This window comes from Diorhabda sublineata, chromosome 8, assembly GCF_026230105.1.
Source record: "Diorhabda sublineata isolate icDioSubl1.1 chromosome 8, icDioSubl1.1, whole genome shotgun sequence".
Classification (NCBI taxonomy): domain Eukaryota; kingdom Metazoa; phylum Arthropoda; class Insecta; order Coleoptera; family Chrysomelidae; genus Diorhabda; species Diorhabda sublineata.
The window spans coordinates 14038579-14064194 of record NC_079481.1 but is presented as its reverse complement, the minus strand read 5'-3'; the positions used below and the strand labels follow the sequence as shown (position 1 = coordinate 14064194).

The window sequence follows — 25616 nt, the reverse complement described above, 5'->3', positions numbered from 1 at the left end:
TCTTATTTATTTATAGAAGTTCCTACCAAATAACAATTATTAAACAAAAAATTCAATTATTAGTATTTGCATTTTAATAATAAATATATTCTATTCGGATACTTTTATAAATTCCAGTACTTATTTAGTAACCCTGGTAGGTAATCAGTGCTACCAGTACATAAAACAAAGATCCCTATTACTGTTTGACTGATGAGTATTTCATCGAAAGCAAAAACAAGAAAGTAATGATCTGCTTTGATGACTCAACTTAATGAGATTTAAACCAATTTTTTACATTAAACATAATTTGGATGTTATGACTCGATAATTATTTAATACTCAGTAGCTTCAAAATGGTTGGAAAAATTGAACTAAACGAATGTCTTCGAGATTCTCCAAAATTCAGGTAAGTAGTTTTTGTTTACAAATTAGTTTGTATTAATTGTTTGATTAAATTATAGGAGTTTATTGGAGGAAGAGGAACTAAGTGTAGATCAATTGGAAAATAAGTTGGAAAAAATTTTAAAAGTATGTGGTTCTATGGTGGATTCTGGAAAAACATATGTCGGCCAACAAAGGTAAATCAATTATAATTACATTCGATTCAAACCGTAAATTAATCCAGTTTATTATCAAGCTTGTTCTAGAAGAAATATCATAGAATCTGTTTATTCTAGCTTGTTTGCCAATAGTTTGTGGGACCTGAGTACCCATTTCAAAGAAGATCCTATGGTATTATCGTCGTTAAACAAACTGATTCATAGCCTTCAAGAAATGAACAAGTTTCATACTATCTTATTAGATCAAGCGTCCAGAACGATTTTGAAAAATCTTACATCTTTTATTAAGAAGTAAGTACAAAATAATTTCAAAAATTAGTAAATTTTATTGCTGTTAAATAATAATTGAAAAAATATTGTTTTCCTAGATAAATTTAGCAGAAATTAAATTAACTCTATATTAATTCAATCAAGTGAAAGCATTATTACTAAATTTAATTGTTTCATTATGTTTTTCTGCTTGTTGGATGTTTAATTGGCAAATAAAGTGAAAGTAGTAATATTAATAGAATTAACAATGAGGATGGTCATTGTATGAAAATTATTTTTATGCATGATAAAAATATAAATGAGAAATTTAAATTCATGCATTCAAAAATTAATCCCGTGTGAGAATCTTGAATATTCTGTTTCGTCTTTATAATATTCCCTTTAAAAATTTTATTAACATGGTAAAATGGGGTTTAAACACTTTCAATGCTGATATAATTGGATATCCAACCCCAGAAGCAAAGTTTTTTTAGAAATATTGAAACTCTAGACTGGTTCTGGCATGAAAATAACATTTATTAGGGATAAATCGTAACAGTGATGCCAAAAAGGCAATGACACCTTCTTTGTGAATGATAATATATAAAATTATATGCTAAAAGAATTTACTTGAACCAACTGTCTGATTCTTGTCCAAAGCCTTAGTTCATAGTAGCATTGTGGGTTACCAAGGGTAGTTAAGTAAATATACTACTAGTAGGACCCTTAAGACTTCGAACAAACTTACCATCTTTGATATCATATTTTTATGAAATATTCTACTTAAGAATGAATCTAACACCTTTTCATTAAGGGTGAAATTTTTGGTAGAGATACTAAAAATGCATGTACCAGTACTGGAACACATATTTACCCCCTGCACCAGAATTGGGACACTTATTGATCCAGAAGTGGGACATTTTTAATAAAATTGTTTTATCTTCAAACAAAAATGAAAATAAGTTTAAAAATTGGAGTTTGTGAACCACAAAATTAACCCTAAATATAATAATAATTATAAAAATATAAAACTAAAAACATAACAAAGGATTTGTTAAAAGAGTTTGTATTTATTCAAAAAAAAATTGAAAATATTATATTATGTTTCAAATTTAATGTAAGTATATAGATAAAAGCCCACATATATTATAATTGTCAACTACGGGAAGTGTTTTTTTTAAGATGTATGTTATCTTCCTCTCCTACCAGTCCCCCACAGGTTCATTACTACACCTTGGATTTGGTTAAATGTCACAATAAACTCGTCGTTTTCTTTTGTAAAGTATTTCTTTTTAGTTTTGTCTGTACTCAAAAAACCTTTGGATTTTTGTACCCTTAGGAGCTAACACTTTACTGGGCTTGGGAAATTATAGTCCCAAACACTTGAAACCAACAGTCCATGTCTCTTTGGGTGACAAAGTCAGATTTAGGCTTGTCTGACAGATCGGGATGGAGTTTTAAGAAAGACTCATACCACTTCCTCTAGGGTACAAAAGGTTTTCCCTTATACCTTATGTCCATGTCTTTGGCTAGATTTCACATCTAGTCATCAAAGTTACCTTGCAAACTGGAAACCCAGCGTTGGCCACCCCCTTTATCCATCGCCTTTTTGGGTCTCGTAATTTGAACCACCTGTGGAGAAAGTTCTCGAAATTCCCAAACTGACTAGCTGTGTATCTCAAGCTTGCCCCTTCTTCAACCGGTTTTAGCGCCTGTTTCATTGTCTCTTCCGAATATTTATTTTCTTTTCTCCTTACTGGAAAGAGAGGGAAAAAAATTACATTCCCATTATGTCCGACCAGATGTTTCTAATAACGTGCCTAAGTAAAAAGTATAGAAAAACGAATCATTAACTTAACATAATAGCTAGCGTAGCAAAAATAATTTTTTAATAGTGGAACGCCCTATTCGGGATTTGCGAAATTCGGGAAAATGGATTATACCATCATAAATTAGCAACAAAATATGCCGGTTAGCTCATGTCACTGGGTTTTTTTTCTCCAGGCTTATCGAAGTTGGATATTATAACTTAATTCTGTAAGTAGTCGCTAGGGTGAGTATGACATGTAGCGGAGAGTTTTGGAATTATCGATAAAGCTACCTTAAAGCAATAAAATATGTCGCACAGTTCATGTCCTAACTACGGTTGGCTACCGTAATTTAAATGTCAGTTTATAAAATTTTACGCTCACGGTCTCGCTTGTGTTTAACTGTGATTTGTGATGTCGAGAGCTTATGAATCCACCTTGATACTGTAAATAACCCAAAAGGGTAGATATTAAGTTGAACGACCGGGGGTATTCCCATGAAAATGAATCATGTTGCAACAAATTATGAGGTCTGAAACGTTCCATCCAAAATGGTTTAATTTTTTTTAGACGACGCCATCTGAAAGTTGTTCGTTGTGTATTCATTTACATATCGAAAGTTGCGTTTTGGGTGTTCCATGTAGTGAAAGTGACAGTTCCGTACTGCAAAACACTTTCGGGACGCTCTGGAGTAGACAAATTCAACTTCCTTAAATTTCACTTTAGCAACTTCAATGTTGACAGTTGACAGTTTCACTTCGAGGCTTTAAATTTCTGAAATTCCATCAACATCTAGATATATACATTTAGATATATACATATTCCATCTGCATCCAATCCAATAAATATTAATAATTGCCCTGGAGGTACAATCAACATTATTTTTTGCAAATAATTAATATTGACATTGCAAATATCATTAAGTACATTATATTATTCAATAAATAAAATGTTTATAATTCTCTATTATTTATTTTTTTTCCTCAGTGTAATTGAAAAAGTTTTGGATCTTATGCATCGTCTAAAAAATGTAGCACTTTCAGTCCTTGGCATACAAATAACTATTAAGTTTTAACAATCGAAAATGTTCAGTTTTAGTACAACAAGCTAGAAAATGGTGTTTAAATAAAAAATATAAAATTGCGAAAAATTAAAATTCTTTATAAAGATTTTGTTGGTTATAATGTTTTTTTATTAAAAATTCTTAGACATTTTTATACTTTTATTTAGTAAACATGTTTTAAGTGAAGTTGATGGGAGGTTTTGACTTAGTAGAAGATTCAGGTAAATTCTCGAAATGAGCTGTGATTAGAAAAATTATAGTCGAAACAGATATCGCACGTCAACCAGAAAGTAGTTTTCGGTATGATTTGAAAATGTTGTTTTGAAATATATGACCAGGAATAAGACATTAAAAACAATTTTCCTCGTTGTATTTCAGCGACATAAAGCAGGTAAAAGATTATAAACAGCATTTCGAGAAAATATCTACAGAATATGACAACGTTCTATTAAGAAATTCACATACGCCACGTAGCAAACCACAAGAAGTCGAAGAAATTCAAAACGTACTAGTGGCAGTTAGGTCTTGCTTCGGTCATCAAACTTTAGACTATGTTAATAGTATCAGTGTGTTGCAATCGAAAAAAAGGCACGAGATATTAAGCACAGTAAGTATCAGTATATACAGAATGATTAAAATTAAGGGAAGTTTATTTGGTTGTTGTTTTATACGCTTTGAAATATTTTCATTTGTAACAAAATTGAGGCCAATATACACTACAAAAACAGAAGGTGCGTTGTTCTCACGTAAAACTAGACATGGTGATTAAATTTCCAAGATGCGCGATAAGCCATGACCAACTGCTTGTCTCGAAATAATTGCTATTGTAAAAATTAATTTACCGTAGTTATTGATCACACCTCGTAGTATCGATTAGCGGAAATATTTTTATTTTTGCAGTTATTGTCCTATATGCACGCCTGTACGACATATTACCATCAAGGCTCTGATTTATGTGCAGATTTGGAGCCATTTTTTAAAACTTTAGCAGACGAGGTAAGTTGATGGATTATTTTTTATAAATAATTTTTGAGATTTTGAAAATTAATTAAAATCTGTTGAAAAGTTTTTATTTGGGAAATATACTGAAGTTTAAGCCTGCAATACTCTATAGAGGTTGGTTAACATTCAACAGGATGGAACTTAATGGTAAAATGACCAAAGGTTATTATAAAATCCTTCCAAAGAATTTGTTAGATATATACAGGATGGTACAGGGGTTTTCTTTGCTGAGAACGATACAAACGACAGATAAGGTGCCTCACAAAAAACCGAAAGGAGGCAATGGTGGCCATTCAAAGTCACAAACCTCTCCTAACCTCACATAACCTTATCTAATCTAAACTAACCACACGTCACATTTTACCTAATCTCACCTAACCTAACGAAACCAATCCGCCGTTTATATATACGAGGTGCTTCCATTTCGGGTCCCTTTCAAAGCAGATCTTCTTCTAACCTTTCAAGGAAATCTGAGTAGACCCGTCGAGGGGCTTGGATCAGAATGATTACTTTCAAGAGGATTTTTTTTTCTAAAATACTCAAATATTTCGAAAACCATTAATATGGGGGATTTTCTCATCTAAGATTTATTTCCCTGCACTTTCAGTATGCTTTAATCAGAAAAATATGGAATAAACGTATTTTTTACAATTTTAGTGGCCATTATATAAACCTGAAAATAATTTTGTTTATATTTCCGTATCTATCGATTATTTTCTTAATAAAACCACGTTTGTTTAGCGTTTTCGAGGTCGTAGAATCCATTTATCTAGGTCCCATTAATACCAATAATTGCATTGGTTGACTTCCGGTTCGGCTTTTCCCATTAGATTTATGATATGCTTAGGAGATTGAGGCTCTGCTCAAGACGTGCAGTGAAAAAAGAAAAAAAACATCTTTTCAAGTTCATATTTATTCAACATTTGAATTTAGAGCATTTATTAGGTTATGATAACTTTAGCTTCAACTAAGCTACGTTAACTTTAGTTTCGATTAGGTTAGGTTGACTTTAGCTTAGATTGAAGTTAGGTTTATTTCATTTTGGTTTGGTCAATTTTAGATTCGATTACGTTAGATTAACTTTAGCTTCGATTAGGATAGTTTAACTTCAGCTTCAACTAAGTTAGGTTTACTTCAGCTACAATTAGGTTTGGTTAACTTTAGCTTCGATTAGGATAGTTTAACTTCAGCTTCAACTAAGTTAGGTTTACTTCAGCTTCAATTAGATTATGTTGACTTTAGTTTAGATCAAGGTAGGTTAGCTTTAACTTTGATAAGGTTATGTTTACTTCAGCTTCAATTGAGTTTGGTTTATTTTATCTTGATTGGTTGGTAATTTGCGATACATTTTTTTATAAATGGGTAGTACACATTTCCTTCATTTGAGACTTCGATAAACGGATTTTGAGGCATCTAAAACGCCAAATAAATGAGTTTTAATTATGATTACAAAACTGCCAGATACGGAAGTATGTCCATAATTTCTAACAATTTCTTTTTGACACTTTCTTATCAATAATCTATAATCAATAATCTCTATTTTTTTTTCAGATAGGTACAATGAGAAGTGAAACTTACAAGATACAAAAAGAACTGGAAAATACCCATTCGATAGTATCTAATGTTGAACCTTTTTTATTAACCAATGAAAAAAATCATCCATCTATGGAAGGATATTTATTTAAAAGGACCTCAAATGCTTTTAAAACGTGGAACAGGCGATGGTTTTATCTGTATGATAATAAATTAGTATATAGGTACGTTCATCCCTCTTCTAGCGTACAGATATACAGGGTGATTAATTAAGAATGTCCAATCTCTGAACTGTAAATTCTAGACCTCAAAATATGATGATTCTGCTCAACATGCCTTATGCAAATATTGCTAGTTTCCGAGATACGTTAATAAGTTTAAATTTTGATTTTTCTCAATAATTTTTATGTTTTCACAATTTCTTTTTGAAAATTGACAATTTTACGTTTTTTGGCATGAGGAATCATAATTTGCACTCTAATTTAACATTGCTAATAGAGGGCGCTAGTTACACTTATTTGTGTTAATTAAATCAAAGTAAACTTTTTTTGGGCTAAACTTACAACTAAAATAATAAAAAAATATTAAAAAGAGTTAAATTCTACAAAAAAAGTTACTGTTCTTTGATTCGTGTAACTCAATCGGCTATCGAGAAATATAAAACTTCAAAGCAAATGCTCACCATTTATTTCAATACACTTTATGATCCGCTTTCGTAAAGATCTCTTAACATTCGTGAATTAAGCCGTGGTTTAATTTTTCGTTTTCTTTTTAAGTAGGCTTGTATCGCTATTAGACAGTTTGTGTAGAAGCAAAAATCGGATAATAATAAGAATTAGTAATACATTAGTATACCATTTATTAACAATTTAGTAATTAACAAGTGTAATAGTTATTTATTAAATAATGCCTAGGCATAACGATTTTTCCAATAATGAGATACGCAATATGATTTGTGTGTTTGCTCAGTCAAATTATAGTGGTCGAGCTGCGGCTCGAAGATATTCACAATTATACCCAAATCGAGAGCAACCCAATTACAAACTGTACCGAAATCATTACAACCGCTTAGATGAAACGGGATCTTTACGTTCTAAAACTGAGCACGGTGCTACAAAAAAAATCACTGCCGATGAAGAAGATATGAAGAAGATGGAATTTTAATTTGTGTTACGGAGAATCCAGATATCAGTACTCGCCGATTAAGTCTACAAACAGGTATAAGCCAATCATCTATTTTTAGAATACTGAAGAGGGAAAAATTGCATCTATATCATTACACTCCTGTTCAGAATTTATTACCTCAAGATTTACCTAAGCGTCTACAATTTGCCCATTTTTTGCAAGATGAACAAAATGATTTTCTGGATACAATTCTTTTTACTGATGAGGCAACATTTACCAGACGAGGATTATTTAATTATAAAAATAATCATTTGTAGGATTCTGAAAATCCACATGCTATGAGGGAAACACATTTTCAGCACGAGTTTAAGGTTAACATTTGGTGTGGTGTAATATGTGGGTATTTAATAGATCCTTTTGAACTGCCAACCAATTTAAATGGACCTCTTTATTTAGATTTTCTTCAAGAACATTTACACGAATTACTAGAGGATATACCTCTCGCTTTAAGACAAAATATGTGGTTTTTGCACGACGGAGCACCATCACATTATTCTTTACATGTTCGTCAATACTTAAACGAACAGTTTCCGCATCGATGGATTGGTCGTGAAAGTGAGTTTGCTTGGCTACCAAGAGGCCCTGATTTAAATCCCTTGGATTTTTCAATTTGGTCGCAAATGAAGGCGTTAGTTTACAAAGAAAAAATTACTTCTCTTCCACAACTGCGACGGAAAATAGAAGAAGCCGCGGATGTAATTAAAAATAATAGACAAGAATTATTTGATATTAAGAGATCTTTTCGAAAGCGGATCATAAAGTGTATTGAAATAAATGGTGGGCATTTTGAGCATTTGCTTTGAAGTTTTTTATTTTTGTTTACAAATTTGTTATTGTTACATATTTAAGGAATAATAACATTTTTTTATGAAAAAATTAAAATTTATTGAACTTTTTAGAAGCAAATAACTCGATAACCGATTGAGTTACACGAATCAAAGAAAAGTAACTTTTTTTGTAGAATTTAACTCTTTTTAATATTTTTGTATTATTTTAGTTGTAAGTTTAGCCCAAAAAAAGTTTACTTTGATTTAATTAACACAAACAAGTGTAACTAGCGCCCTCTATTAGCAATGTTAAATAAGAGTGCAAGTTATGATTCCTCATGCCAAAAAACGTAAAATTGTCAATTTTCAAAAAGAAATTGTGAAAACAAAAAATTATTGCGAAAATCAAAATTTAAATTTAAACTTATTAACGTATCTCGGAAACTAGCAATATTTGCATAAGGCATGTTAAGCAGAATCATCATATTTTAAGGTCTAGAATCTACAGTATTATATAATAATATATATATATATATATATATATATATATATATATATATACTCATACTCATACTCATCAACAATAGAAGTGTTATAACTCTGAAGAAGTAATTCATTAACCTCGACTCGATTTTTTGGTAAAATTATGATTAAATTTACGACGGTTTATAACCACAAACTGCAGATGTCAAACTTATCATTAGGGGGTAGGTATTTCATTCGAATCATAACCATTTTGGACCCTTAATTTCTGCTCAACAATTTTATGAGTCGTTGTGAAAATAGTTCTGAAAATGGAAAAAAAATTGAGTATGGAGCTGTCATTAAATGTATGGTTTTTGAAAGGCAATATACAGCAAAAAAAAAGAAGGCACTGCAACGTGATTACAATCCTGAATCAAAAAAAAAACAGTCGAAACAATGGATTGCGAAGGGAGAATCTGCTCTGAAAAAGTCCAAGACTGTTTCTGTTCCTTGGGGATAGTCATGGGATTGTATTCATCGACTATTTTTCAAAATATAAATAATACAGAACAGTATCATCGGTGAAATTTCTTGATGAAATAAATAAAGGAAATGCAAAGAAGCGATTGTATTTAAAGACACAAAAACTGTATTTCTATCAGAACACTGCACCTTATTCACAACATCTGGCCCCTAAAGACTTTTTTTCCATTTCCTAACCTCAAAATTTCTTTGTAAGCGAGATTTTTATCGGATTAGAAAGTTGGAGCATCAGAAGTAGAATTAAAAGAAGACTTTGTTGAATAGGGATTCAAGTCTCGAGAGGTATTAGTGATCCAGACATTTTTGGGGTTTGTATGACTAATTCCGGGACTTATCTCGAGATTAGATATACCGAAAAAATAATCACACTCTTAAGTATCAACAAAAAAGTTTCATCTTCAACCCTTGAATGTATTTTATTGAGGAAAAATCCTGAAGAGGAAAAAATATTCCACTCTGGCTGGTGGGTTGGATAGTTGATAGAAATTCCAAGGCTCTTCGAAGATTACATCTCCGACTATCAACAATTTGCATATAAAGATATTTCTTGGCTAATAATCTGTCCGTGGTGTCCTATTTTTTTGTCCGCCTCTGTATTGGAGTTGAATATTGCTGTAAAGCCTTTTCCAATTTAACTTTTAAGGGATCATTCTCCGCTCTAAAAATTTCTGCATTGGGTATCTCATCGTCGTCGTTGTTTTCTCTTCAGGAACTAACTTTGTTTATATAACCATATCAAAAGCTTTTCTAAGTCAGATTTAATTATAGAAATATTTGTATTCTGTACTGAGAGTTTACCTTCAATCTCTGAAGACGATTTCTTGTTTATCGAAACGAGCGTCAAACAGTGTAATTGTGAGTGTTGGTGTAATGGTAGTGTAAACAGTGTACCTACCACTACACCAACACTCACGATTACACTGTTTGAAACGCGTTTCGATAACCAAGTAATCGTCTTCAGAGACTGAAGGTAAACTGTTTACCACGCGACAGAAAGTGTAATTGTGAGTGTTGGAGTAGTAGTAGTGTAAACAGTGTGATCAATATGATTATAACCAATGGTTCCATAAATTTCAACTTGGTGGTCCTTCGACTTTTAATGGTTTAAACCGCTATTAAAACGATTGTACGAGTTTTTACAACCATGCAACATCTTTAATCGAAAACAGGTTGGAAAACGAGAAACATTTTAAAATAGTTGAGTCCTTCAACTATCTACGAACTATGGATGATGATACAAAAGATCTAGAAAATCGGATAGCAAGGGGTAGCAGAATAATGCAGTGGTTGAATAATATTCTTAAAGCAAAAATTAACTACTGTACTGTATGGAAATGATTCCTTGGTGTTAACCCAGTAGAGTGCTGATAAAATAGAAGTATGGGAGAGGAAAGTATTCCGAAATAGTCTAGGGGATGTGGAAATGAACAATGAGTCATGTAGAATAATGCTAGAGATATTTTGAAATATTTATTCAAGGTATGGAATGTCTTCTTTTCTCTTCCTATATTTCTCGCTTTTATTTTTCTGGCTTCTAATATTCACCTCACTCATCCTTTTCATATGGTTGAACCATCTCTGCAAATTTTCTTCTATGTATTGTCCTGCAAGTTTTGTATTCAAAATTTGTCTGTATGATTCGTTTCTAATGTGGTTCTTAATTATCCAGAGGAATTTCCGTTGTTTATATGATGATTTTTCAATTTTCTTCTTCTTTAACCGGCGTTACGGCCCTTTGAGAACCAGGGCTTTCTCAAAAATCGACTGCCAATCCTTTCTGCCCTAACAATGGTGCCTCTAACGTCGAACTTCTAGCTGGATTAGGTCCGCTTCAACGTCCTCCAATCATCAAAGGCGCGATCTTCCTCTCAGTCGCGGTTCTTCAGGACATGGCTCTGCGCTAGTATCTAACATCTGTCTTAAATTAGGGGTCTTCAATCATAAATATGATTATTTCAAAATTACCAAAAAAACGAGGTCGATAAATTATTCCTTCTGGTTGTGAGTAAAGCCATTAAATGTATTTCCAAATTTTAGGAAAAGGTCAGGAGAAGAACAGGAAACAGTAATGGAAGACGATTTAAGATTGTGTACCGTAAAACCAGTAGTCGATGGTGAACGAAGATTTTGCTTCGAAGTATTGTCACCACTTAAGTAAGCGTTCAGAAACAATTTTGGTATCAGTTGATGGGAATCACACTCTATATTATACCAATAATCACGATTATCCTATCAAACGAGCGTTTCGACTATTTTTATTATCTTCAGAGACCTAAAAGAGTTTCAAAATGATTTGTTTCGTTTTTTAGATCGTTTTAAGGTTCTGAAATATGAAAATTGGAAAAGAAATGATATCTTAGCTATAAAAACATTAATTCGACCATTTAATCCAGAGTATTGATGCAATAAACCGTTTTTTTTTTTCAATTATAGTCATTGTTTTGGAAAAAAAAATCAACCAAAATATAAAATATATAAAAATATAAAATATATAAATAAAAAAAATAACTACGTTGAAAAACAATTTTTTTTTTCGTTTAAATACTATTTTTAGTAATTTTTTCCATAAATAAAACAAAATTAAATGATTTAAAACTTTTTGTGGTAAAATTTTTGTTTATATATGATAAATAATAAAGTTGAAAGTTTTTAGTTATATTCACACACCCTATATACTTCACGGTTTAATAATTGAGTTTTTCTCGAATTTCGAAAGTTATTGACGTAATTTTTTCAGAATAAAACGTTTAAATTATGTTTTCATCATTTTATCTTGATTTAACACTGTTGCATAATATAGCTCGTCACATTATGTCTTTGTTTTCTTAATCATATGTTATTATTTACTTTTATTAATTATCCCTCTCTTCGATTCCTATGGACCCTATTTTTTATATTTATTAATTTTTCTAGAAGCCACATGTTGCAAGCTGATACTAAAGAAATGTACGATTGTTGGATAACAGCTTTGCAGAAAGGAATCGGTGCAGCCATCCAAAGAGTTCAAAGTATGGATTTCGATAGATTGAAAACTGGTGATGATAACATCTTACCATATACTAACAACATTTCTGGTAAATACCAAAGACAAGGTGATAACAACAATCGTACTAAAAAAAGGTGAGTGATTGTTATTATTATTTACGTCACATTTTCTTTGTTTTCAAAAGATTTACTCGAGTATCAAATATTTCCTTCTATTCTTCTGAATCTTCCTTACCTTTCAGGTAGTTTTGGAGATAACAACTTATTCTAAGAAATTATTATAATAATGTCAAGATTTATGAAGACATTTCTTTGTATAAATTCTGTGGATGATACAACAGATCTACTACCTTTTTAGATTAGATAAGAAACTTGAGGTCTTTTTAATTTTAGTTTCCAATCCAGGAAATGTCTTTTAGGTACAAGGATGTGAATTCCTTGAAGCCGGGAGTGTTTTTAGAACTCTGGAACTAGATGGCAAGCTGTAGATGTTCTAGCAACAAGAGCAGCTCTGATAGGAGGCACAATAGATTTCAAAACCGCAGTATAACGTTACCTGTTATATATGAGATGTGATAAAAAAAAAATAAAAAATAAATATCCTAACGTTGAAGAAAGGAAGGTTCCTATAGAATGACTTAAGTCTGATTTATTGTTATTAATATCAGAAATAGTGCAAAACGTTTCTCATTGAGCACTTTTTTTATTTTCGGAAAGTTATGCTGCACGAAGCTAAATCTGGAAAGTAAGGACGATGTGGACAAACAGCAAGACTTTTGTTATGATAAATATGAGCCCATTTTGCAGGTTCTTGTTTCCACTAAGCTTTTTCATAATCAATTCTTGTTTGTATGAACAAAATTGTTTCTAAATTTTCATCGATTTGTGAGGTTACTCCAATGCTTATTTGTTCTTAAGCCCTATTAAATTGCTAATATAACTTTTTATTATGACGATATACAGATAATTACATTATATTAGTTCCTTTGATCCTTTGTTACAACTTGAAACTATACGTGATGTCAATGCTTTGGGTCAGATCCATATTTCAAATACGATCTTACTAAAGTGGGTATAGAAGAAGACTGATAAGTCGAAACGAGATCAAACTTGTCACTGATTGTATCAACACAAGATGGTACGAGATTTACTACATTGTGCACTAAAACTCAAAACTTAACTCATAATTTTAAAGATTTGATTTTTGTGATAATAAATAATAATAATAATATTGCAAAGATTTTTTTGTAAAACGCTGATAGTTACTATTATCTTTTTGCAACAGTTCCTCATTTTAATTTCAATATCAGTATGTATGAATATGTTTTGCTAAATCTTTTTATTTATTTATATGAAAATTTATTCAGTTTATTTTTTTATTACACCTCGTATATAGAATTTGAATATATTATTTAATATTATCCCAATTTATTATTCAAATTTTCTTTTGAATAATAGAATATTTGGTTTTTATTTGTGATAAAATTTATTATTCAAATCTTCTTCTGGTACTTTTGCTTTATTGAATATTAGGTTTTTATTTGTGATAAAATTTATTATTCAAATTTTCACCTCGAACTTTTGAATTATTGGTTTTGGTTTTTATTTGTGATAATATTAATTTAGGATGTGGGAGCAACTATTGAAAATACCTGGAAATAATGTTTGCTGTGATTGCAGAAGTCCAAACCCACGATGGGCTAGTATCAATTTAGGAATAACTTTATGTATCGGTAAGTATCATTAGAATATCAAAGTAGTTCGAAAAATCTAAAAATAATCTTCAACCAAATTATGATTTCACTTTTCAAACAAATAAATTATGGCATCCTTCAAAGTACTCTCCTTTAGACAATATGCACTTCTGCCAACGCCGTTTCCACTGTTGATAACGTTTTATTTAACGCCCTTATCGAAATTTACAATTGATACTAAGCCCCCCGATTTTCTTATCTTTTATTTTGCCTTTCTGATGAATTTTTAGAATGTTCTGGTATCCATAGAGGTCTAGGAGTACACTACAGTAAAGTTAGATCATTAACTTTGGATGATTGGGAACCAGAAGTTATTAAAGTAATGGTAGAATTAGGAAATTTGGCGGTAAATAAAATATACGAAGCTAACGTACCCGATAATACGAACAGACCTACTGAACAATGTCCGGGGTAATTTTAACTAAAAATTGAAAATGACAAATGTAATTTGATTTTATTTTTCAGAGCCGTACGAGAAACTTTCATAAAAGCCAAATACGTGGATAAACTATTCGTGAAATCGTTACCTACTTTCAATAAAACGTCTCCTTCTTCGACCAGAAGCTCTCCGTCGAATAGAAATTCGCGTCCCCCGAGCCTTATGGAAGTTAGAAAATGGAGCGTTCGTAAATTACGTCGAAGACCTCGAAGTTGTGATAAAAAAGACAAGAACGGTTTGAAATCGATGAAGGTTTCTAAGAAAATTGACAAAATTACAGAAACTGGTGAGACGTGTAGTAGCAAAGATGAATATATGAATAATGAATCTTCTAAAAGAAATAGTTTAAAAAGTAGAAGTAGCGTGTTACTTTTTGGTAACGATTTAGATAAGCAGCCAATGGAAGAAGCCATTGATTTAAGTAGTGACCAGGAATCTACTGGAGGAGAAGAGGAAAATGAGACTGTTGGTAAGAACTATTAGAAACAACAAACTGCAGTAAAGTTTTTAGCCAAATCCAAAAAAAATTGTGCCGATAGTTTCCTTCGATACAATCCGGTTTCTCACCTTTCTATGATATTTTTATATCAAGGTTATTTTCCTTCAGTTTCAGGGACGACTTCCTCATTTGATTATATATTTATTTCCTTGGAGCACCTTTCCAGGTCTGGAAACAGCTAGTAATCGCTTGGGGTAAGATCTGGACAATATGATGCCTCGAATGAGAAGATTTATTGGTTAACGACTTTCTACATGACCTTGGCTAGGAATAAAGCAATCGGACGGTAGTTGCTGGATACTATATTTTTTTCTTTTTTTTTTGCTATTGGCTGGAGCTCCAATCTGCAGGAAAGAGACTTCTTTTATATGATAGGGAAAAGAGTTTGTATAGCGGACTTCTTAGTTCCGCTGTGTATTTCTTCAATACGATTGGTGGTATTCCATCGGGGTCAGTGATTTTATTGGTGTTCAGGCCTTGGAGAGGTATTAAAGAAGTTCAAGGTTTCTGTGTCAGACATAACATTTTTTGGGGGTTATATTCATATTAACGTCATCTAAAATGGTATGGGAATCAATGCAGTTGATGTAGTGACCAGTTGAAAAAAATTGAAAGAGTTTGGTGAAAAAGCTCTTTTTGTACCAGAATAACGTAAGGGTGCATAAATGTACAGTTTCTACAGCCAAAATCCAAAAATTAGGCTACAAATTGCTGTATTTTCCATCATAATCTCCGGATTTAGCTTCGATTGATTATATTTTGTTTTAAAACAAAAAAGGGATTTGATTCCAATGGCGGCAAAATTACACAAATTTTGATAATATCAACAAGAAAATTTTTGGATGAATTGTATAATGCTTAAAAGATTTTATTGTTTCTCGGTTTGGGCCTAAATTAATGCACAAGTCGATAGAAAGCATAAATTCCCATAAAATGGCGTATAAAAGTTGTTTTAACTCAAAATGTAGTTAGGGGGATATGAAATTAGACAACTCACTTCTCTTATTTACTGTTATTTATTGTGAATTTGAAACGATTTTTTTTTCAGGAGAAGAAGATATTTCTAAACTACAACCAGATTTATTATTGTACAAAGCGGCCGCGGCCCATAACTTGCCAGTGATGTGTGAAGCTTTAGCCTTAGGTGCCGACAAATCTTGGATAAATCCGGATGACAGGGGTAGAAATCCCCTTCACGCAGCAGTATTTAGTGTAAAATAATGTTTATTATTCAATATAAATCGTATAAACGTGTCATATAAAAATAATCAAAATTATAGTTGTAAAGGGTGGTGCAAAAGTCATTGTCCTATTGGAACGTGATAAATGACAATTCTGTTATGATATTTGTAAAGTACAGATACAAAATACACGTCAATAAGACGTAATCAAACACTACAGCCTTCAATTGCTCACCTAGAGGAGTATAGGACTACAAGACATGTTTTCAAGTCTAAACAGTCCCGGAAAGTAGAGCTAAGGCTGAATATATTGTAGAGGACTTGAAGGGGTAAATACATAATTGAGCATTAATTGGAACACAGAATGAAGGAGGAATGTTAGAAGATGCTTCCTTACAAAGTGTTTCTATCCAATGACCACCATTCCAACTTCACATCAAAAATCAATTTGAGACTTCTTCTTTGCGGATATGTGAATTACTTTTTGAGGCACAGACATTATACTCTCTTCAAGTTTGTGAATAGTGTGGTGTCATTAATTGTAACTTGGGGTTCCAGGAAGATGGAGTATAAACTCCAACACTTTCAAACGAAATTCTGAAGATCTCTTAACTTTTCATTTTAGTAATTTGCACAGGCCGACAAAATCTTCCGCTTTAACCGTTCTAGATTTTTGTAGGTCTTTGTTAACAAGCCACAGACTCTCAAAGAGAATATCTTCGGGAAAATATGAATATATCCTGGTAATATTAATGGAAAATGCTAATTTTTTTATTTAATTGTTCATGTATTAAAAAAATTGCAGTAAAAAATTGAGTTATTTGACTTTTACGCAACCCTTATAGAAACAAATATATACTAGTAGGTCAGGAAAAGTAGGAAAACCACCAAAAATTTTTCGCATACTTAATATCACATCCTTGATTGAAAATATATCTAGTTTAGTAACAAATTGAGCACTGGGGACTCGAACTTTGGGACTTTCATGCTTATGTGTCATTTTTGCTCAAAAAAATCATAAACTTAAACACCAAAATTATAGAAAATCCTCCATATAACATACCATAACATTTATAATGACAATTTTCGTATTTATTCAATGAATTATTATATAATTTGAAAAGAAATTAATTTGTAGATTAGCCGCTTTAGTTCGATTCTATTTAAGTAGCAATAATTAATTTTGAAAAAAAAATTTTCTCTCTTAACCTTAATCAAATAAATTCGCTCCTCTGCAGCTACTAAATCATGACCAAAAAAACACAAAGATGTTTGATGGACCACGTCTACTAGCTATTTCCAGCTTTTCCACATTTGTCTTGATTTTCTAAGAATAAAACCCCATGGCCTCCAAATTTTTACTACTTACTACAAATTAATATTTTAATATGCTTTATATGCCAAAACCACTTCCCGAAGAAAAGAATCCAACTGGAGATCACGTCATGTGCCGCGGTATTCGAAAAATGCATAGTCTCCTCTAGCGAATCATGCAATTAACTTAATCCTCTCTAATATATCTGGTAGCACGTTTCAGGAAAAACCAACATACACATACACCAACATGACACCACCCTGCATATTCGCCTCTAGCGGGCTTACAAAGTTTACAAAGAAGACGCTAAGAAAAAAAACAACTCAAGTATAGGAGTGGTTAGCACGGTTTAAGAATAGTGTTAGGTTGGTTGATGACAACCCTTATTGTGGAAACTCGTCGACGGTTCCAATCGTAATAAATATTGAAAAAATTGAAAATCTTGTGCCCATAGACCATAAAGTGACAATTTATCAACTGGTAGTAACTAAAGACCTGATTTTGTAGCAGACAAGAGACTAGTTCTTCTATCAATCACATCTATCTATAATCAATCTATAACAGTCATAACTGTTTTTGGTTAAAAATGAAATACCTCGGTATATTTCTCGACTGACCTGACCTCGTGTGAATTTTTCTTATGGCATTTAAAGATACCGAATCCACAACATTGAACAGGTCAAGAGAAAAATGAAAAAATAGCTGTCTGTCAATTCTGCAAATGAGAAAAAAAAAGCAGAACAATCTATTAGTTAAGCTGGAGTTTCTGGAACCGTTGGTGATATTCATACTAAACACACTGTTTACACAAACACTACACCAACACTTACAATTACACTACCACACACGCGTTTCTTCAGAGACTGGAGGTAAACAGCAGTAGACTTTAGTCTTTGAAGACGATAACTTGGCCAGTATAAATGTATTAGTTATAATGGAGAGTATTAATTGAAGATTTTTTAAAAAATAATTGCGGTTATTTTTGGGTCCTCGAATATCTTCTTTTCGATTTTTTTTTGATAATTTGATTTCTCGAAACAAAATACAATGATGGTTTTATTATAGGGATCTGTGATGCCTTGTGCCTATTTAATTCTCAACGGTGCGAAAATCAACGCTCAAGATCAAGACGGAAAAACTCCTCTTCATATAGCCACTCAAGAAGGTCATACGGCGCAGGTGTGTTTATTTTTGAAACACCGAGCCAATCAACATTTAGAAGATGACGAAGGTAAAGTCCCGCTCTCTATAGCCGAACAAAAGGAAAACGCCGATATTGTAACGTTGTAAGTGATTTTTTATACATATATAAATAAATTAATTTCTTATTACTTAGACCTTTTATGTATGTTTATGAAAAATTCTGACGTTTCGACTACCTTCAGTCACACCGAAAAACAAAAAATGTAATATTATATAGCAAGTGTCTTGTACTAATTATGAAATCCTCTGTCTGTTGAAATAATTGATTCTCCAATATAATGTTTATTTGATTCTTGTTTCAGGCTACGGTTAGGTAGATTAAATGAAGAAATGAAAGATTCCGAATTGGGAGTAACGGGCGACGATACATTCAACGATGTAGTCCGCGATTTCTCACGATTAGCGTATTCTCATCCAGAAAAATTGCAGAGACCAAAAATCGAAGAAGACAACAACGGTTAATCTGTTTCAAGTTTTTTTTAACTTATTATATTAATAAAGTATATTAACGCTAGTTGTTAGTTTGTAGAAGATGCGGACCTCCAAGGGTTTCCTAGTATGACGAAGACCAATTTTTTACATCATGTTTGAAGGTACTATTCCAGGTAGTCCAGGTGTTTTTGGTCGTTTCTCCCCCATCTGCCCGTACAGTCCTTCTTCTATGGTTTTTTCCTCTAATTTAACTTTTACATCACCAAATCTTATTATGCTGTCAATGTTTTTTCCAAGAAACAGTGGAGATAATGAGAACCAGTTTTCCAGTTTTATGTAATCGTAGTGTGTTTGGTCGTTTCTTGTTCCTCTTCTGTTCTACTGTTTTTTTTTTCATATTTTCTTCTAATTCCTTTATTATTTCTCCAATTTTTCAAATGCCTCGAATTTTATTTCCTAGGAATTTCAGTGATGAAGATCAGTTGTTAAAGTATGTTTTAGGTGATAGAGATAGGTGTGTTGGTTTTTTATCTTCCTCTTCAATTTTCTGCCCTCTTTTCCTGTCCCTTTCCATATATTTTTTTTAATTTCATTATAAACTCGCCAGTTTTTGACATAATTTCAACTTTATTATCTAAGAACATTTGGAAGGATTAAGAACAATTTTCATACTGTGTTCTAAATGATAGAAGATGGTGTGACGGGCCCTTTTGGTTCCTCTTCTACCCACAAAGTCTCTCCAGCTCTTACTGTTGTTTCTTTTTCATATTTTCTTTTAATTTTCTTACAAAATTCCCAACTTTTGACATACTTTAAATTTCATTTACTGGGAATACTTGTGATGATAAATACAAGCTTTTGAATCATGTTTTAGGTTATAGAGCTAGGTGTGTTGAGTCCTTTTTGCTCCTTTCCTGTCCACAATGTCTCTTCGCTCTTTACTGATGTTGCTTTTTCATATCTTCTTCTAATTTTCTTATGAAATCATCAATTTTTCACATACTTCTAATTTTATTTCCTAGAAAGACTTGAGATTATGGAGAACAGGTTGATTCTTTTTTGTTCTGTTTCCAAAAGGTCTCTCTGCTGTTTTTTCCTGTTCCTTTTTCATATATTTTCCTAAAACCGCTAATTTTTGACATAATTTCAACTTTAATACCAAAGAACAGTTGGAAAGATGACGAACAATATTCATACTGTGTTCCCAGTGATAGAGGTGGGTGTGTTGGGTCTTTTTGATTCCTCTTCTGTCCACAAAGTCTCTCCCATTCTTATTGCTGTTCCTTTCTCATATTTTCCCCTGATTTTCTTATAAAACAAATCCATTTTTGACATTTGTTCATCTTTTTTCCAGTTGAAAAGATGAACAGTTTTCATAATATGTTCTAAGAGATAGAAGCAGGTTTGTTTTTGTTCTTCTAGTGTCCACAATGTCTCCATTCTCTACTCCTGTTTCTTTTTTGTATCTTATTCTAATTTTGATTTTATATAACCAATTTCTGTTATGCTTTCAATTTTATTCCATAGAAAAAGTTTATGTGACTGAGACTAGTTTTGATATTGTACTATCGTCGTTTTTTTCTATCTACAATAACATGATCCCTTCTCTTTGCTCTGGCCCATCATGTGAGGTCCAGAATGTTCATTATGTGCAGATAAATAAAAAGTCATAGCTTTTATAATAATTCTATGCCATTTCCATATATATCTTTAGTTTAGACTCGTAATTCAGCGATGACTTTCTTCAATAATCCCTAGTCAATGGTGGTCAGTTCTGGAGAATATGGTGGGTGTGTAACTGATTCAAAGTTCAATTATCATCAGTTTTATCGACTTGTTTTTTCTTCTGCATATGCCACAGTTTCTTGTCTTTTAGGGGAATAAATATTATGTCAAAACGTTTACTCATTCCTTTCCATAAGTTGAGAATCGATCTTGTGTTTTCTACGAGGGTTTTTTAAGAACAGTTGGGATGATTTAGACCATTTTTCATTGGTCCAAGGAGTCAAGTCCCATTTCCACTGTCTTTTTTTGTTTCCAGCATGTTTTACTCTTCAAAATGTTCAATGCATATAAAAAAATAATGAGACGTTAAAGTTTGGTGGCTCCTTACTGCGTTTTGTGAATCAAAGTATGTCAATTCTGAGGAATTGAATTTTGTAATGTAATGATTCCAGATTTTTGTCCAAAAAAGCACTAGCCATTTTGAAGTTTGTTTTCAATTTAGAAAAATTTCTCTGAAATATATTTAAAATGTGAGGTTTTAAAAAATTGAATTTCATTTTTTCTGAAAAGGTCCTTTTTGGTTAAAAAAAAGATTTTGAAAAATTATTTCAAAATATGTATCGAAATCAAAAAATAAAAATCCTTTTGTTTTTCAAAAAAACCTATTTTCAAAGTAGAATAAAAAAGTTTTATATCTTGAAACCTTCCTTTTTTTCCTCTTTCACGTTTTTTGTACTACATTTTTTGAAAAAAAAAATTTTTATTTTTTTACTTTTATAGACAGTTGTTCTTATTTTGATGAAGGTAACTTGGTTGTCACACAGAACCTTCACAAAAATGAAAACTCTCGTTACATTTTAAATAATTATTTTCCTAAAAAATTCTAAAACAGTAACTTTCTAATCATCTGTTCAAGCTATTAAAAAAAAATTGATACTTGTAACAAATTTTTTCGAAATTAATTGTAACATTGTCCAATGTCAATAAAAGTGCCTTTCTTTTGTAAACATAATCTGGATATAAATACTTTAAACATTGAAAGTATATAACACGATTTTCTAAACAGAGGATTTGAACTAAAGGCGGCTACTGCTTTCGAATATGCCTCTAGAGACGTTGTTGTAGAGTGAGGTCTCTAAAAGGTCATGTCAGTGGTAACTTTAATGTATAATCACCAGTTCTTCGTGATGATTTGTCTTGATTTTAGGTCGCTTTGCTATTAAAATCAGTTTAAAATAACAGGTAAAGGTATTTATCATCATGAAATCATCACGAAAATAAATAAAAATTTGAAGAAAATCACCAATTTTTCACTAACTACTGGTTTGATATGTTTGTCTTGTGTCTGATAAAAAGGAACTGTCTTCTTAGGTTACCAGGATTCTATTTATATTTAAATTGTTCTTCACACTTCAAGAATACCTTCCACTTAACGCCCGATGTACTAAAACTCCTATTCCATTAACAATAAAAGGAAAATGGCGTTTACTGAGGGCTTACCATAAGGCGGTATGATAAAAACCAATGTTTCACATGAACTGGAGTAACATTTAATTCGACATAGATTCCCATGAATTTATGGTTGAGTTTTTCTCTAAATTCACTCTCAGTCTCATGTGGAACACCAAAAACTGTATTGAAACTGTTGTGGGTGTTAAGTGGAACGTACCAGAGACCCCACTCACTGTGTAACCAACTAGTGAACATTAAAATTGTAGCCCTCATCAGATGACATTACATTGTTGCTAAATTTATTACACTGTTTACATTCATATATTTGTTTGTAAAATTTAGATATTTTTTTTTGTTTTTTTAAACGTGTATTTGAAAACCTTAACAGCGAAAATAAAATGAAATCACCTTGTGCCAAAAAATATATTATATGCATATATTATTATGCCTCTCATTTAGGAAAAAATGTCATTTTATTATAATTTTGGAATTAATTATTATTTTATTTAATATTTTATTTTGAATATTATAATGAATTGTACACAAAATAATAGTAAAATTTTGAAATGTAACTAATTTTGACATTTCATGTATATCTCTGTTTTCTTTAAATTTCCTTGCGGCACTTCAGGCCTACGACTAAATTTTTTACAATTAAAAAAATTACATTATATATATATATATATATATATATATATATATATATATATATATATATATATATATTTAAGCTCTGTTTTATTCTTCTTCCACTACTCGTTTCAGTCCTCTGTTCTTTCTCTCCACACTTTTCTCAAATCTGATTTTACCTATTCTATCTATATCTTTCTCCGCATGCCTCTTCTTCTTCTTGATTCCCTCTCCCTTCATTTGTGTTCTTTTGGCGATTCTGTTTGCATTCATTATGAAAACTTGCCCTCATCCTTCCACCTAAGTTTTCCGTCGCATTTCCATGTATTTAGTCTTTTCACCATGAGGTCAAATCTTTTTGATTCCTTCTCCAATTCCCCACGGGATCTGGCTTGTAATACAACATCTGCATATGCTAAAATTTGATGTTTTCCGTGATAGATCAAACCTTGTGTGTGTATTTGCGCTTTCTTCATGATTACTTCCAACGCGAGGTTAAAAAATGGAGTGACTAAAAGGTCTCTCTGCTTCAGTCCTCTTTTCTGATAGCCTTACTTCAGACAGCACATTTCCATCATTCTTATCAGTTTTCTAGGGACACATAAAGCCTCATACAACTTTGTCCTCTATTCTTCTTCTTAATCTATGAACAGTACGTGTAGTAATAGATTTTGGTCTTGATTATCGTTTTTGAAGGTTTTAAGGTAAAGATCTGGTCCTCTGTGCTTGATGTTCACCGACTTCTTGGATATGGATTGGCCAAAATTTTGTTGGTCACATCCAGTAATGCTATGCCCGTGTAGTTCTCGCAGCAGGTCTCGTCACCTTTCTTATAGATAGCAGCGTTGTTCCAATAATTCCGTATCATAGAAATTCTAAAGCCTTGGTCTTGATTATTACTCTGTATTGTTTTTAACATAGGAATCTAATCCTTTGTTCTTCGTACAATGTTCTTATGGATTCTATAAAATGTTTTACAATTTTTGCTTCTTTTTTCTCCAATATATCCAATAGTTGAGACAGATATATCTTTCCTTTTGCAAATTATGTGATTTTTTCCAAAATGAGCTGATAATATCTCACTTTGATATGGTGGGTCAAATGGAATGATGAACTGAGACATGCATTCAGTTCACGGTATTTCAATACAAAAATAAAATGAAAATCGGAAATCTTAATTACTAGGCATTAATCAAACTTTTCAATCATTCGTCAAATGATTTACTATTTCTGTAAAGCAAAAGTTGGTGTTGCATCGGTAATTAATATTTGAATTTTCTACTACTTCATACTTTTCTTCTAATGTCGATCAAATTTTCCACTTTTTCCGAAAAAAATCTCATAAAAACGTGTATTTCTACTAAATTTATGAAAAAATGCTGTCAATAATTTTTTTTTTAATTATTATGTGTACAAATCATTATAGTAGGTACACCCTGTATAGTCCTTTTTTGTATTTAATACCTATATTTACCAAATAGTTGTTTACATTCCGTTGCTTTGTATTACTGTATTTTTTATTTTTCGTAAATATACAATTTTATGATTAGCGACTGTTATTTATATACGAGGTGTGAACAAAAAATATCTATAGCAGAAATTCCTCATGCCATATCTATTTCTAATAGTATATTCCATATTCCCTTGTATTGAAACTAAGTAACAAGTTTTAAGTGATTTCACTATTAAAACCACCTTAGTGGGATTGTGTTTAAAATAGGGATCTGAATAAGGTGATAAGCTTTCTTCCAAATTGAAAAAAATACCAAAAAAGCTCATAAAATATTGAAATAACGATAAAAGTATGAGTTATCGCTAGAATGAAGGTGATTAGATTTACTGTGGACAAGTTGTTAAACCAGACTTTGGAGAATATAAAACAAAGTGAATTAATTGCCTGTATGGGGACTTGGGCTTTAAAAAGCTTGAATTTAAGTACCGTAGTCTTTGTCTATGGATTACCTTGCTTTCACAAAGGAGATGTTCATCTGCTTCCTTTGGTTTTTACAGAAACGACAAGACCTGGAGCTTGGAGCTTCCACGATGTTCACCAGACAGTCGATAGAATAGGAAAGAAATATTTTTGATTTTTTCAGGACCTGGTTGTCTTATTTCATGTTTCTAATTTCCTCTAGTTTTCCCACTTTTTTATGACCCTGACTTGATAACCTATAAAGAAACTACAAGACCTGGAGCTTCCCCGATGTTCACCAGCCAATCTATAGAATAGGAAAGAAATATTTTTGATTTTGTCAGGACCTGGTGTCTCATTTCATGTTTCTAGTTTCTTCTTCTTGTTCTACCACTTTTTTATGATCATGACCTTGATGACCTTTAAATGGAATTATCCCGCCTTTCGCTTGATGATCGGCTTTTTTATTACCATTTACTTTCGATACAGCCACATAAAAGTAACTTTATTGTTTGCTCTCATTGAGTTCAATTATATTAGCTTAGCTTTGCTTCAATTTCCTTGTAGAGCTGGTCCGCTATCCCATTGGAATAGTGGTTCCTGAGCCTTTATTGGAAACGCATTTGTCCATTGCTGTAGACTTGTTAGTAATAATTTTATAGTTTTTGGTAAAGCATAGTCTGTGATCATACCTAGAGACATCTTAGATTCATTTGGAATGCCGAGATGCCAAGTCAGATCACCGGACTTCATATTCTATTCCTTGTATGCCTTTATTGCTGCACTTACTATGAACGTCATCAAAGGAGACAAGTCTAAAAAATTACTATTGCCATTTTGAAATGCATCAAGCAGGTCTTCAGACGTACTTCACGGTTCACTCTTCAAACTCTTCTGGCTGTACGTCGTTAAACAAAAGGCCAATAGAGAAG

The 25616-nt window shown here is 31.8% G+C and overlaps 2 protein-coding genes across 2 annotated transcripts in view; one reads left to right on the top strand and one right to left on the bottom strand.

Moving 5' to 3' along the window:
- LOC130448455 (general transcription factor IIH subunit 3) overlaps nt 1-25616 on the bottom strand; it is a 120970-nt gene that overhangs the window by 7013 nt on the left and 88341 nt on the right. The window lies entirely within an intron of this gene.
- Nucleotides 181-24272, top strand: LOC130448446 (arf-GAP with coiled-coil, ANK repeat and PH domain-containing protein 2). The gene is made up of 14 exons (XM_056785836.1): nt 181-388; nt 444-560; nt 660-833; nt 4041-4269; nt 4563-4658; nt 6216-6421; nt 11195-11311; nt 12071-12277; nt 13769-13875; nt 14127-14307; nt 14362-14804; nt 15883-16046; nt 18396-18616; nt 18836-24272. Exons 1-14 carry the CDS (start codon nt 336-338, stop codon nt 18993-18995), a joined length of 2475 nt encoding a protein of 824 aa, XP_056641814.1. The 5' UTR covers nt 181-335; the 3' UTR covers nt 18996-24272.